General features: G+C 40.0%; 1 protein-coding gene across 4 annotated transcripts in view; it reads left to right on the forward strand.

Annotated features, from left to right (window-relative positions):
- Positions 1-15,230, forward strand: part of gramd1bb (GRAM domain containing 1Bb) — a 68,227-nt gene that overhangs the window by 5,237 nt on the left and 47,760 nt on the right. The window contains exons 2-3 of one of the 4 annotated variants that reach the window (XM_087172681.1): positions 2,186-2,275; positions 5,343-5,369. In XM_087172681.1, the coding sequence (XP_087028807.1) occupies positions 2,186-2,275; positions 5,343-5,369 (117 nt within the window). Of the gene's footprint in view, positions 1-2,185; positions 2,276-5,342; positions 5,370-9,247; positions 9,780-14,137; positions 14,182-15,230 lie in introns of those variants that run through there. The other 3 variants (XM_087172677.1, XM_087172678.1, XM_087172680.1) reach the window with 3 other exon arrangements.

Genomic DNA, 15,230 nt, shown 5'->3' on the forward strand with positions numbered 1-15,230 from the left:
GTGTGTGTGTGTGTGTGTGTGTGTGTGTGTGTGTGTGTGTGTGTGTGAGATTGTCTGGGAACAGTGGAGGATCGCAGACACAGTGGAATCTGCTGTTTTGCAGCCTGATAAGAGCAGGGCTATTTCGAGGAAGTGGTGCAGTATCTTTCACCAGGCTTCACTGCTTCCACCTCGTTCAAGCATTTAAATATTTCAGACACACAATTTCTCCCAAAGCAACATAGGAAAAACAAGAAATGGGATGTGTTACTGTCATGTATTTGAAGAAATTTTAATAAGTGGATAAACAGTTCTTAAATAAGGTGTTGTGTTCAAATTTTTCCAGCAATTTCACTTTTATGTTAGTCATGAAATAAATGAAAAAGGCATCTGTGTGATGCTGACAATTGCTGTGAACTCATTTTAACACTGTCTTAAAATTGATATTTATTTTGTTACCCCTCCTTGCTATCATGTTCAAAGCACATATTCCATCAATTGTGTATGAGTACTGAATAATTCAGTGAGGGCCCACGCCATGTCAACTTTCGGTTCTTGTGACTTCATATGAACATGCTCTAAAGGCCAGGGATACAAGTATAAACACTTGCATAACACGAACAAACCTAACTGCTTTTGCAGCACATGTCTTCCCTCTGAGAGAACAGCTTGCAGACACACTGCACCTGCAGCAGACAGAGAATGAGCAAACCATGAGGCAGTGGAACTGATATTCCACAAAAAATGTTGATTCTGTTGTAGCAGCATTATAATGCAAGGTTACCTTAGCTTTTTAAACTGTCAGCATATCAGTTTTATATCTATCCATTACATCTGGTGAAATGTACAAATAGCACTGCATGCTGTTGTTTTTCATGAAAACATACAGGTTTTTGATTTTAACTCAGCTATATTTCCTTGTGTTTACTTCAATACGGACTCTGCTTCGTCTTAGACTCAATTTTAAACTTATATTGTCTGAAATGAAAAAAAATTCCCTAAAGGCGGTGAAGCATTATTTAGTTGATTTTGTACTCCACACAAGTGACTGGGAATTGCTTATAATAGTATCTTCCGTTCTTTTCTATAACTGAATAGACAGATTTCAGAAATAAGTATTAAACTTTTTTATTGAAACTATTTTCAGAGTGCATGTAGAGTGTACCAAAATAATCTCATCCTCCCAAAATCTGCATTTTTCATCTGTGCCAGCATCCCCCTCAGGCCTCGTACAGCCCATAGCTGCTGTAGGAAACAGATCAGGACACCCTGCTGAGAGTGAATTAATGAAGACCTTTCCCAACAGAAAGGCTTTATTCTTAAATGTCAAAGTATGGATGCGAAGCAGGGTTGAAAAATAGGGAAGTCATCCATTGTGAAAACAAACAGAGAGACAGAGAGAGAGAGAGAGGAGAAAAGATAGCTGTGACCCTGTGATATCATTCATACAGTATGTGTAACATACAGTTTACTCTTTTGACAATTAAATAGGAAAGTAAGTCAAGTAGATAAGAAATATCAATTCTCTGATTTATTCTTTGAATAGTAGCAACAGTCAGAAATCTCTTCAAAAGATTTCTAGATGTTCAACTATTCATGTCATTTTATGCATTAATGGTTCCCTCTGTATATACTCATTTACACATCTGCATCTGCATCTTTAATCATCAGGAGCCTTATCTGTTGCATAGCCTATGTCATATAGCCCCCTCTAGTGTTGATATCGCATTTGCGCATGCACAGGACAGGAACTTCTACCACTAACCGAATGGATGAAGTTGCCATATATATCTGACCATATTTGTTATTGTATATATTTGATGCTTAATTTACAGGAGCTTGGAGAGCTGATGTTAGGCCCAGCAGCAGCAAATTTATGACAGAAACATTATTAGAAACAAACATTTTTGCATTTTACCCTAAAGGAGTTGAAAATAAATTAAAACATGCACCATAGAGTTTGTATAATAAGGTCTATTTATGTTCTACTTGTTGTTCTACTTATGTTTTCACTTTTTCACATTTCTCTTGTTCAAATGAGTTGAAATGAGTGAATAACCCTGGTTCAATAATTCACAACAGGCTCATTCCTTACATAACACATAAAAAAGTGTTTATGCAGTATATCATCACATTCACATTGCATTTTAGTAGAAGGACACTGTAATGATTGACAACCCTGACCTCTCTCCTGTGTCCCATGCAGCAGTCAGCAGAGCAGCCAGCAGAGCAGCCAGCAGAGCAGCCATGAAGACGACAACACTCGCTTCTTGACTCCATTAATCCGAGAGGAGAGGTGAGCAATCTTTGTATGTGCCTCCATTCCTTTTCTGCTTGCAACCCATCCCAAATCAAAGTGTGGCTTAATGAAACATGTTACTTAAATCAAAGTCAGAGAGTTTAATCCAGGAAGGATATAGGAGACAGTGTGTTTGATATGGCTGCAGTACCTATTGAACCAGGTCACATGTAGATTCATGCTGCTGGGAAGAATAATCAACCCAAAATGTCAATGTATTCCATAGTTTTTAGTCACATCTGTTCAGTCCTTGCACGCATCCCCCACTAGAGGGCACTTCCTCCCCATACTGGCGCCATAGACAGAGGCATTGTTGTACTGCATGATCTGTTTTTGTGTTCTTCATTGTGGCTTTTTTTTTTTTTTTTGTCAAAATAAAAAATTCAAGCCTGCAGACAAATTGACAAAATTGATTTACATGGGACACTTGAAGCATCAACAAATGTATAAAAGCCACATATTGTTTCTGATGTGACATTAATGAGCATAGTTCTCATTTCTTTTCTTTTCTTTTCTTCATCTAAAAGTGGCCATATGTAATTACCCCTGCGATGATTATTGTGCGTGAGTTGAGAGACGGGCAGTATCATTAGCTCTTTATCACCCTGGAATATGCTGCAGCTGTCACAGGAGCACCAGTGACAGACCTGGACATTAAATCAGTTACTGAATCTGGTGTGTAGGTGTGCGTACGTGTCTGTTTAAGCGTGTGTGTTGGTGTGCCTGCCGGCCTGGATCGTGCGGTTTCATACTTCATACTTTATACCTGAAGTAAATCAGTGCAGCCAGTCACAAATTCAAGTGAGCAATCTGTTGCTTTCCAAGGAGATTAGGAACAGGATGTAACAGGAAAGTAGAACTACCTGCACTACTGAACATTTCATGTCTTACTGTCTTTTCGGGCTGAAATACTATTATTAAACACAGCGTGAATAGCAAATCACTGACAAGTACCGCACTGACGCAGGTGTGTGTCTTCTGGCTTGTACTGCAGCCTCATTTTCAGACTGCTGTAAAAAGTAGGAAGAAAGAAGTGATACAGTCTCCAGTGTTGTCTATGTTTATTGTCAGTTTGTTTTTGATTTCCAACAAGATGGTAGTCAGTAATGTCAGATGTCAGATTTTACCACCAACACATGAATGCAATGCAGTGATTTTGGAAAAAAATAGTCTTTTCAAAAAGTCTTTTGATCACCAAACATTTAAACAGATTGTTGGACAAAGTCTGAGCCAAATTAAATATGTTTCAGCTGTTGGCAAAGAAAGTCAAATTGACAATTTATAGGTCTTCAGAACTACCAGGGGCATTTAAAGTCATATCAGATAACTAAAGACTTCTTAAAAAGAGCATGAGGCAAAATACAAGATTAGACAAAGGGTTTTTGGCTAATTTCAATTATTTGATGATGCAAACATTTCAATAGTTGCTGGCTGCACAGAGAAAAAGCTGTTGCTGATTTTTTCATTAAACAGAAATTGATAGTAAAACCAAATGTGATACTTGACGGTTCTGATGATAGAAATTCGGAAACAGAAAATGTGCAAGAATCCTCTTTGTCTAGGTTCATAATAACCACCCACTGAGCTGTCTTTGCCTTCAGCTCTGTGTATCTTTCACTACACCTATACTCTTTCTGTCTGTCCTGCATGTTCCTCTCTCTGGCTCTGCCTCCCGCGCACTCTTCTCCCTCAGTGCCTCCACTCGCTCGAATTAGGAACAGTACCTGTCAAACCTATGGGATTTCTCGCTGCTCTTCTCTTTGCTGTGCTGGTGATAGCTAGTGAGGCGCTTCTGCAGCAGCTGCAGGGAGAGCAGCGTTCTGTAGCCGGCTTTAGAGGGCACGGAATGTCATGTCTCCTCTGCAGGTAAAAAAACCAGCTGCATTTCTGCCTGGAGGATGCACTGCTGCATCCCCCAAAACTCTGCGTGTCTCGTCGTCTCCATGTCCGTCAGTCTTGTCTTGCTCTCACTGCATCTGTCTGTTTGCCTTGTGAGCTGCAGTTTGGTCAGTGTGCTGTGTGCAGCTGCATTTTCGGGGGGAAGTGACAGCAGGCTGTCGGCTAATATGTGCCTGTAGCTGTGATTTTTTTTTTTTTTTTATCTGCCTCTGCCAGATTATCTGGGCATCCGTTGTGGTTCAGGGGGAGAAATGAGGGCAAGTTTTCTCATTTGCTGCCATTTTCTTTCATTTGCATCCTCCGCTATAACTGCAGAGTGTTATGTAATATCACAACGTGACTTTGCCAAGTCAGTGTAACATGACTCATCAGTGAAGATGACGCAGCACATGATTGTGAGTTGTGAATCGGGATTACACTCTGAGAGACAAGCCATCACTGGGTCAATTTATAGCATAGAGTATATATTTATGTAACCATAATGAAACTGCACAATTTCGTACCAGGCTGCCTATTAACGGCATGTCACACTTTACTGCAACCTCCACATTTACCAGGTATGTCAGCAGGTATAAACACATAACCGTATAAAACACTACAGTACAGCTGTAAGGACATATAAGGACATTTTAAAGTGTTTATTAACATATGTAATGCATAATTATTAATGAATAATTACATAATTCCTCCTATTAAGAATCTGTAACTAGATTATAACATCTAATGAATTCATTAATTAACAATTTAACATACGTCTATTCACATGTAATGATATGTACATTCATTCACTGGTGGATTTAAACTGTTTGTACTCAATATATAATTAAAGCTAAGTTATTAACTATATATACACCTGTAATGGATGCTTCATAGGAAGATTTATGAATGAGGAATAACAGTTGTTTACAAAACAGTGATAAACACAAAAAAATGTTTTATCTGCCTACAACTACATCATAGTGTTATAATGTGTTATAGACCAGTTATTATTAATTTATATGCTTTGTATAAATGGCAAATTGTAGGTTTAACGTTACCCATTACAGCTTTTAGTAGTATTTGATGCAGTGAAAACGACCACACCAAATTTAAACAAAACAGAAATGACTGGCAGTGGAGGCAGCGCCCCATGACTGAATTCTCGCTCCTCTCTTCTTCTGTGCAGGTCTGACAGTGCAGCCGACAAAATCAGGTAAGTCTGCACTATGAGTATTATGCAAACTCTTCCTTTACCTACAGAAGTGTGAGCATGCATCGTATGTTGGTGGGCTCACGGAGCACAGATACAGCGGGACAGGCCTCGCTGTCACCCCACTTGCCCCGGCCCACCCACCCTGCATGTGACACAGATTCGCGGCTTTGTCCGCCAACCAAGGTGTCTGAATGCGCTTTACATTTGGAGAGGCCAGCAGTGAATACAGTTGCAAGCCATGGAATGCCATTGTTTGCTTTTATTGGACAACATCAACATCAGACACAAACAGGGCTTTGTGAGTTGGAAACCATTGTGGAGCTTTTAGTCTTTTAGCTAGCCGGCCAGTGGCAGGTCAGCAGCGTGGACACACACTGTGGGCCCAGACACTGTGTTCTTCAGGGTGTGAAGGCTTTGCTGTCACAAGAGACACTGTGCCAGTCCTGAAGCAAAGTGGTTCGAGGCACAGGCTGAAAAGGTGAGTGATAGGTAATGATGTTTGTAGTCTGCGGTGCACCACGTGAGAAGTGGACCAGGGGATTTAATGAATAGCAGGTCCTCCATGCTTAACTTGACGGAGGAGAATGTATGTTGTATTGCATTGGTTTAATATTACATTTCAGATTTTTAATTTCCAAAACCCTCAGGACATCTTCCTGATGCTAGGTTTACGTCCATGTTGCATAATTCATATCTGAATAGTCTCTGAGTTTGAACTCTATGTAACTCTGTAACTATTCTGGTTGTATTTATTGACACCTCTGCCTTAATGACCAGCACAGTATGCTATAGAATTTATAATAGGACTAAGGGATAAGGGATTTCCGTATTTGTTTTGTTTAGGGTTAATTTACATACTGATATCTTCATTTAGCACATGTGGGTTTGTATTTTTCTACTTTATGTGTACGCGAGTGGGATGGTTGCATTTCCCCTCTACTGTAGTGTTCCTTATTGAATTTCAGCTGTGAAAATTGATATTCACGGCCTGCTATGAAGCCATAACCATGAAAGCTCCTTGTGTTTTGGCGTTTGTGTCTGTGTGTTTGCTTGTGTGTGCTGTGTGTGCGTGCGTGCGTGCGTGCGTGCGTGCGTGCGTGCGTGCGTGCGTGCGTGCGTGCGTGCGTGCGTGTGTGTGTGCTGTGTGTGCATGCTGTGTTCTCTGCTCAGTGGTCAGGTGGGAGATGTGCTGTTTGTCTGGCACATTTTCTGAGCTGAGTGAGACACTGTTATTCTGGTGTGTTTTTGGTGTGTGCATTCTGGTATGTGTGTGTCTCTGGTTTGTTGTGCTTTGAGTGGTTAGTCATGCAAGTTGGGTGAGGAGCGGGATGAACCAAGTTTGAACCACTAGGAGTCTCTATACTCCAACACACAACCAAGACATGGTTTATTGAGCCCAGTGTGTGTTTTCAGTGAACAATTATCCAGGTGAGGTCACCCATCATTTAGAAATGATCGACAATAAGCTGTAAAAACTAATTGTTGGGTCTCTTTCTATCGCCTTATTACTTGGATAAAAGGTTTTTGCTCTGTAATAATTTTGTCACAGTGGGTGTAAATTTTGGTCTGGTGCAAGACAGTGTTGTTTCTGTTGCAGAATGAGTGTGTTTTCTAATGCTGAGTGTGATATGTGACAGAAAGTCAGCCGTTAGACCAAGTGATGTTCCTTTGTTTCGTTACCGTTTGCATGCAAGCATAAATCATGAGTGCTAATGCAGGGATTATTATTAAATTAAGATTCAGCTGCTCTTGCACTTCGCTGACTTTACTTTAGTTTGTCGGTATAAACTGTAACTTCTTGAGTTTTATAAGTTTTAAAGGATTGGCTTCATTAGTCACACATAAAGAATAGTGCACTTGCTAATGTTTTTTTAACCAGTCTGATAATAAATCAGTCAGAATGAGGAACTGCTTCTTTTTTTGGGATCAGGGCAGTTTATAATCTATCATTTAGCAAGGTTTTTTTTCATTGAAATGAGAAGATATATGCATGAATAGGAAGACCAAAGTCAGCCTCATACAGTCGACCACAAGAAAAAAAACCGACACAAAAAACACATTAGTTTTAGTATTTTAGCAAATAAGAGTTGTTTATACAATGGCCAAGCTGCTGGAGGTACTTATTTAGAGATGTTTAAGGACATTTAGATCTGTATTATACAGTAACTATAATCATACATGACATCTAGTCTCATATTACAGTATTGATATTGCATGAAATATTGAATGAATATTACATCATCCCCTGTCTTGCCTTTACCAAAGCACATCTCCTGTTTTGTTTCTGTATCCTTTGTAACCCCACTGCAGGTATTTCCTAAGTGATCTTGAATCACACGAACTTCACAAGATCAATACATAGTTTTTTTTTATAAAGCCAGCTGTAAATAATGCATGCAAAAAGCCCTCTGGCTGGATAAAGTGGGCAGGATGCAAGTGCATTTGGAAACTCTGTACTTTGCATGTTGTAAAGAGGAGATCGAGTCAGTTGCTGTCAGTGTGTCTGGAAGGCGGAGAGAAGCTCTGGTGTATTCTCCCGCTGACAGAATAAGAGGCTGTTGAGTTGAATAACGGGACAGTGACTGATCTCGGCCTTTATAATGACTATTAGAATACACTCCATTCTGCTGCTGAGATTCTCCTCAACAGTCCAACATTGTACTTTCTGCCTTTTCTGTCTTCGCTCTAACGTCCGCATTGCTCTTGCGCCGTCTCAGTTGCTGGATTATCGATCATCGTCTGTGGTGTGAGACATTAGCTTCCAGTGATGGAGGTCAGCATAATCTGATCTCACTCTTTCCTTAGCCCCAGAAAAAGCATGGATCCGAAGTATTGGGTAAACGATACTCAGAAAATAGACGAGATCCCAGTTTCTTGTTCCGGATGACTTTCAGACCAGGAAGGGAGAAGTCACTGCAGTCAATTATACATTAGACAACAGATAACTTGTTGTGAGGGAATGATATTTCATTGAGAACATTTTTGAACATACACCATAATCAATTCAAATACATAACTTTACCTCATAATTGTTCTAATTTAGTATATTTCATGCATTATTCACTTTGTGCTGACAACATTTTTTATTAGTATTTATAAAAGGTCAGTAATGAGCCACATGATGAACAGTTTGCCATTCCCAAATACAGACACTTCATACATTCCTTAAAATAATGTATTTTTCTGTCTGTATTTGTTTTTTATTTTTTTATTTTATCTTTTTTTTGTTATATTGGTTGAAGTGGCTTTGGTGCTTTGTTCTATGGCAGAATAGGTTACAGTTTCTCTTTATTAGCCTTGCATGGTTTCATCTGCAGCATTGTAGTTTTCTGTCTGATCTTATTCTACATTTGTTAGTGGTATCTCAGGATAATCTTTCTAATGACTCCTGTGGTTCACACAATAATATCAGAACATCCAAATGGTTGTGATGATGAAGATGACAGTGATGCATGTGTGTTGCTTGGTGAATTTGGGTCATGGACTTTGCCGGGGTGTTATGTCTGCAAGATAGGATGACTTCATGACGTAGCTGCCAGCCCTTCCCCATATTCGTGTGTGCATTTGTGTGCGTGCAGCCACCGTGTCACTAATGCGGCTCCTCACAAAGACGTCGTGATGCTTTGGTCGAGCACCGCGGATGCATGCCTGCAGCTTGTAGCGCAGACAGCGAGGCAGAGAGAGGAGGAGGAGGAGGAGGAGGAGGAGGAGGAGGAGAGATGGAGAAAGTGACGGAGAGCACCGCAAGGGAAGGGAAGGGAGGCTGATAAAGCAGAGAGAGCAGGAAAGGAGGTGAAGGACCACCCTTATCGAGCATAGCCGTTCTCAGTGAGCCTACCAAACGGACCTTCCCACACACACACCATGGCTAACCAGCCAATGAGAGGGCTCACATCTTTGACCCATCCTCCCTCGTACAACTGCTCATGCATGGCTCAGCGAAGCAGATTTGAGGTGATACGATAGGAAACGAGGCTGCGAACCTCCTGGACAGAAAACTGACACTCGCTGTGTTTTTAAAATGCAGGGAGGAAAGATGGTGGGTTAGCAACAGCTGTGAGGAATTGTGGGCTTAGATGTATTCGTATCAGGATTGTGGCATCTGGTCAGCCTGGACATCCTGTGGCTTCTGAGCAGGCATCATAGATTAGCAACTGTTGTCTGTATCACCTCTCTTTGCAACTTTCCGTGTCTGAGCTGGTGACATTGTTTTTCTTCCGACTGATTTTGGATGTGCTGTGTGAGAGAGGTGGACAAGAGGGATTTTATAAGACTTGGCGATGATGACAAACCATGCTGGACAAGTGACAATCTGACAACGAAACAGCGGGACAGTGATTGAAGAGAGGCCATGAGAGCCAGGAGAGAGGCCAGGATGGTGTCTGCCTGTTCACCATGCACAAACATAAGGTCAGGTCTGATTTCTGTTACTTTTCCTTACCTGCGGTACATCCTTATCTTGTAGTCTTGAGTTTGACCGGACGGCAAATTAGCCAACATGCAGATAGGATGACGTGCATGAAATAAATATGAAACATAACTGATGTCATCCATAGCGTATAGTTATTTTTGAAACCGGCTAGGTTCCAAAGATTTAAATACAGGCTTGTAGTTAAAATTCAACTCAAATATTGTTCTCTATTTAATATAACCTGTTCTAACAAACTCCATCCTGGATATTTTTACATTTACCACTAAAATGTGTGCCACTATAATCCATTACATACTAGACTACCGGCTGCCTGATAATCATCATATGATTATCTACTGAATTAAGTGCTAATGTAGTTTCTACTCTCCACATCAGATGACGTAGACGACCCGGGTATTGTTCTGCAGCTGTACCCTTTTCTGTTTGACCTTTGCTGAGAAATAGCATCTGCTCTCTTGCTCTCTCTCTCTCTCTCTCTCTCTCTCTCTCCCTCCCTCTCTCTCTCTCTCTCTCGCTCTCTCTCCCTGTCCACAGCAGGTTTTTAAATGTCAATTACATTAGTATTTTTCAATTAACTTGCTTTAAGGAATTTAGCATTTAACGATTGAGACAGACCTTTTACGATTTAAAAGTAATTTAAAACGCGCATGACATGTTTAGCTGTTTAATACATTTTACAGTCATAGTGTGCTGCCACTCAGTAAAATAAAGCTGCAATACACCTCTGTGACTGCATTAGGTGTTCCATATTTTTGTTCTTCTAGATGGGGCGGGGCTCCATATTTGTTTCAGGCTAGTTAAAATAACTTTTTGTCAGCAATTCATTCAAATAGAAGAATGAGTCAAAATGATTGATATGCACATGCATTTACCTAAACCTGATGAATGCGGGGGGGGGGGGGGGGGGGGGCAGAATAAAGGACTGTATGTCAGTATTTCTGCAATACACACATACATTCGTGTAGAAGGGCTTTTCCAGCTGGCTTGTGGGCCTGCTAAATCTCCACTGTGATCTCTGCTCCCCAGTTCCATTAAGAGCAATTTTGTTAGATTTACTGTGTCTGTCGATGGGGATACAGGGCAGTCCTGCAGCTGCTTTAGGTGCGCTCTCTGTGATAAATACTTCCAGCAGGTAATAGTGCGTTACCCTCACATAACTATCTCTTTAGTCCTTAAATGAATTACGAAGGAAAGGCATTAAAGAGCAAAAGAAGGGCTAGTAGCTCAAATACACTTTGATTCATTATTTTGATTATGAGACAAAGAGAAAATACTTAATTTGCTTAAGTGGAAAAAAGCAAGCGTTTAAAGAGTCCGTGTTCTTTAAAATGGGCCTCCTGCTCCACACCTTTTATATGATGATACAAACATCTTGTGCCATTCATATGTTTGTGTAATGTTTTTTTTGTTTTGTTTTTTTGTTACCAACGCAGTTCATTAAATTCACTAAATAGTTCTCCTTAATGACTATTAAATATTCTGTCTGCAATATAGGATTGTTATTAAACATCAGAACACACACCATTGACAAAGCTGCAAAAGAGAGGCGGCCATTACGACAATATATATGATAATATTGATATTATTGATATTGACATGCTTCCAGATTGCCAGCTGCTGTTATTGAGTATGCTGTCATTTTAGAAAGGTCTTCATGTTGTCACTGTTCATCAAGAATATTGCAATGTCTCTGCTACAACAAAAAATGTATAAATAACTCCTTTAGATTTGGACTAAAATTTTACCAGATTTGCTGCTAGAACAAATAAAATACGTCTGTGTAGAGTTTTATGAAAATGCAAAACATAATGCTATTAACTTTTGGCATAAACATTTGTCTCTGTGATGTTAAAATAATAATATAGGTACACTATAGATGTAATATTAATTATTTAACACTTTTATTGTGAAAGATTAAGCTGAAATAAAATCAAATATGATTTACTGGAATTTGTCAGAGCTGAAAAATGTTAACAAATACCAATATCTGCAAAATGCAACATATTGGGATAAATAATGATTGTTTTTCTATACTGCTCATCCCTTCTCCAGATTGTGGTCATTAGATCAGGGATTGACTGAAAATGTCTCCTAATGTTTCCTTTTAAGCTTGTACCTGATCCAATTTCAATCAAAAAAAAACAAATATGAAGCTATTGCTAAGATTTGAGCTAATGCCTCATTGAAGTAGTGTAGTACTTGTTATATCACAGCCTGTTTTTTTGGGGGGGCCAGCTGTTGACATCCCACACTGAAGGTGATTCATTAAGTACCCTTCTCTGTAGACAATCTGTCTGTCATTGACACACCCACTTGCTGTTTTTGTGAAAGGTCTTGTTTTCATGCTGGGTAGACATCTGCCTCACTGTGCAGTTGCACAAAGAAGAATGCCATGCACATATGCCATGAAAACTAAATATAGGCCTGCCGTTGTCTTTCAGTGATCATTTTTTAGAGACGGCTCTGCCCGATTCTGTCCACATTTGGAGCTGAAATTGAAACCAATCCATTTGTCATTTGTCCAAAGCCCAGTTAACATACAGTCTTATTTGTGGAGTATTGGTTTCACGGGGGAATTTGAGATGATGTGAGATAATGAATCTGTGTTTCATTCAATCCATTGTACCACTCAATACAGTAAACTGGGGCAGTTACAGTATTTGGGTAAGGATGAGGAGGCAGGCACTGTAGAGCTACGGAAGCCTGAACCAGCCAAAATGTATATCTGGGTTTTTTACATCCCCCTACAGCCCATACTGTATCCATCCGAGTGGGCCATGTGTCTGCATTCATGCTGACTAATCACAGGGCCTCTGGTGACTCACAGGGTAATTCACATATGTTCATCAGCAAATCAATCCCGCTGATCACGCTAAATGTCTCTATCTACTCCCCGCCCGGCCAACATTTAATGTGTTTTTTTGTTTGTTTTTTTTTATCTCTGCAAATAAGCACTCTTATCCAGATGCATATCCACAAGGATAAACCTTAAAATATGTTGTAGGTGGAGATCCATCTGTCCATCTGTAAAAATTACTAACACAACTACAGGTCCATCTAGAGGTTTAGCTCTCCAGAGCTATTGAGACTACTAAACTCCAAACAACAGTCGGATTCAATACTCTTCTTCGATTCTCTGTCCTAGCTTGCCTTACTTAAACACATCCATCTTTAATGGGGGGGTGTGTTTTCAGGTTTCATAAATCAAGTGGTGTAATCTTTAATCTCTCTTCTGAATTGCCTGCCTTCGTCACAGACATGATTGATTTCCCCTGTAGCTGCTCGCAAAGGGGCCGGGGATTATTCTTACTTAGGGCTCTCTCTCTGTTCCTCTGCATCCTACATTTGCGATGGAGCGAAGCGTCCAGGGTCAGTGTTGCACATCCACTTTTATCTTCTCACTGTGAATGATGAAGACACGGTGCATTTATTTTGCCTCTGTCAAGCAGCAACACGCAGTAGCATTAGCTAAATGTCCTTTAGTCTCAACAGGAAATACATCAGCTAATCAGTTTCTCTCTCTTAGTGAGAAAATATTAAACTTGATTATCCATCTGACAGGCATGAGATCTATAGGAGTTGCTGCACAGCCAAAAAGAAACATCTCAATAAGTGCTGGGAAGCTCAGTCAGGGGTAAAAGAGTGGGAAGAAATTGCTCTGACTGGAGAGGCAAATGTATTATCAGGTGCCACAGCAAAAATGAATTGATTGAATAGATGGAGGAGTGGTTGAGGGCCTGTGATCACAGTGATTCATGGTACATGTGGGCGCTCTGTATTGAGTCACTGGCGGCAGCAGTGACTATAGTGAAAGGACTGCGCTCTGCAATCCCAATTACCCAATGCTTTACTTTATACATGTACACACAAATGCATGTGCAATTGTAATTTTGTGTGAAATGTTGGCCACAAAATTATTTTAAATTGTCCGGATTGGAATAAAACAAACAGCAAATGTCAGAACACATTTACAACCATGTTAGGGCTTGTCATTTGAACTGGAGTGCTCAATAGATAACCTTACAGAGATGACTGAAAGTCTGAAAGAAAACTGTGCTCTCTCTTAAAAAACCAACTAAAGACAACACAAAATAAAGGGCTTTGACTTTTTGTGAAGACCAGAGATAATAGATTATAACAAATAGGACAGTCCATTATGACTTTGTTTCTCTTGTTTTTTTAATTTAGGAGTGTCCTGAAACTGTAGCAGACATGAGGCGTCAATACTAATGCATTTTAGTAAGCATCAACTGTCATGAGGACAGTCACTTCATGACAAATAAAGAAGAGTTTTTACCAAAACCTCTCATTTACTCTTCTCTACCTTCACTGATAGGCCAAGCAAAAGAAGTGGAAGAAACTGATATGGAAACCTCAAAGGTAGGATATAACTCATCCATCAAAAGACACTCCACACATGAGCAGTGATATTATTTGAAAGCTTAGATGTGGTTCATGTCATTAAAGCATAGATAAATAATAGGTTGTGACGCATTATACCATTCTTCATACTCTGCTTATACTCCCCATAGACCACATGTCAATTCTTGTAAAAAAAAAAAAAAAGCCTGCAAGTGATTCATCACATCTGAGAATGCCGTACTCAGACACGCCAAGAGAGGGAGCTGTTCCAGTAGGGCTGACTGCATTCAGATCCCCACTAGTGCACCGAACTCCTCTCCACTTCTTTCTGGTCCTCAGATTTCACTATGTATGAGATCTAGGAACAAAAGTGCTGCAGCATCATTTACTGAAGCACTGTCAGCGTTGTCCTCTGCAGGAGCACCACAGGTTATGTGACACTACAGTCATTTTGGCTCCAATATGACCAAAATGTTGTCTAGAATCTAAGCGCTTTGCTGCTTAAATGGCTTTGCTGCGAGGAGAAGACTGTAGAGAAACTGGTCAAACTCTCTGTTGTGATGTGAGGTGAAAAAGTGTGACTTTACTCATCTACTCATCCTCTGAAAACAGTTGTGTGAACCTTTCTGTGGCTCTGGAGGAGCTTTGACAAGAAAATAGAAAGTAACAGAAAATAACCCCTCATGATGTTGCGATCTGCCTGGAGACTATGCATTTATTACAAAAAACTGTGGCAGTGTTCCTAGAGCTTGACACATATAGGGACAAAAACTCAGGACATCTTGGCCTCTGCTGCATTGATTTTTACCTTTTACTATTTAAATTTGTCTCCTGTGAGTTTATGGGACTGCGACAGTAAATTGCTGGAGGAGCTGTTCAAATGAAGAATATATCATTTTGTTGTCCAGTTTCTAAAAGCTATTACTGATTCTGTACATGCCAATCACTACACCTGTACACTGTAGTTGTCAGGATCTTCCCTCATATTCCATTTTATTCCCATCCACACTGTAAAATACAGATTAGTGACATCTCATTTACAGCACATGCATTTCTAGACACCGTTA

Source organism: Seriola lalandi, unplaced genomic scaffold (genome assembly GCF_002814215.2).
Source record: "Seriola lalandi dorsalis isolate HSWRI2012SDOR001 ecotype SW California unplaced genomic scaffold, Sedor1 jcf7180002053582, whole genome shotgun sequence".
NCBI lineage: Eukaryota > Metazoa > Chordata > Actinopteri > Carangiformes > Carangidae > Seriola > Seriola lalandi.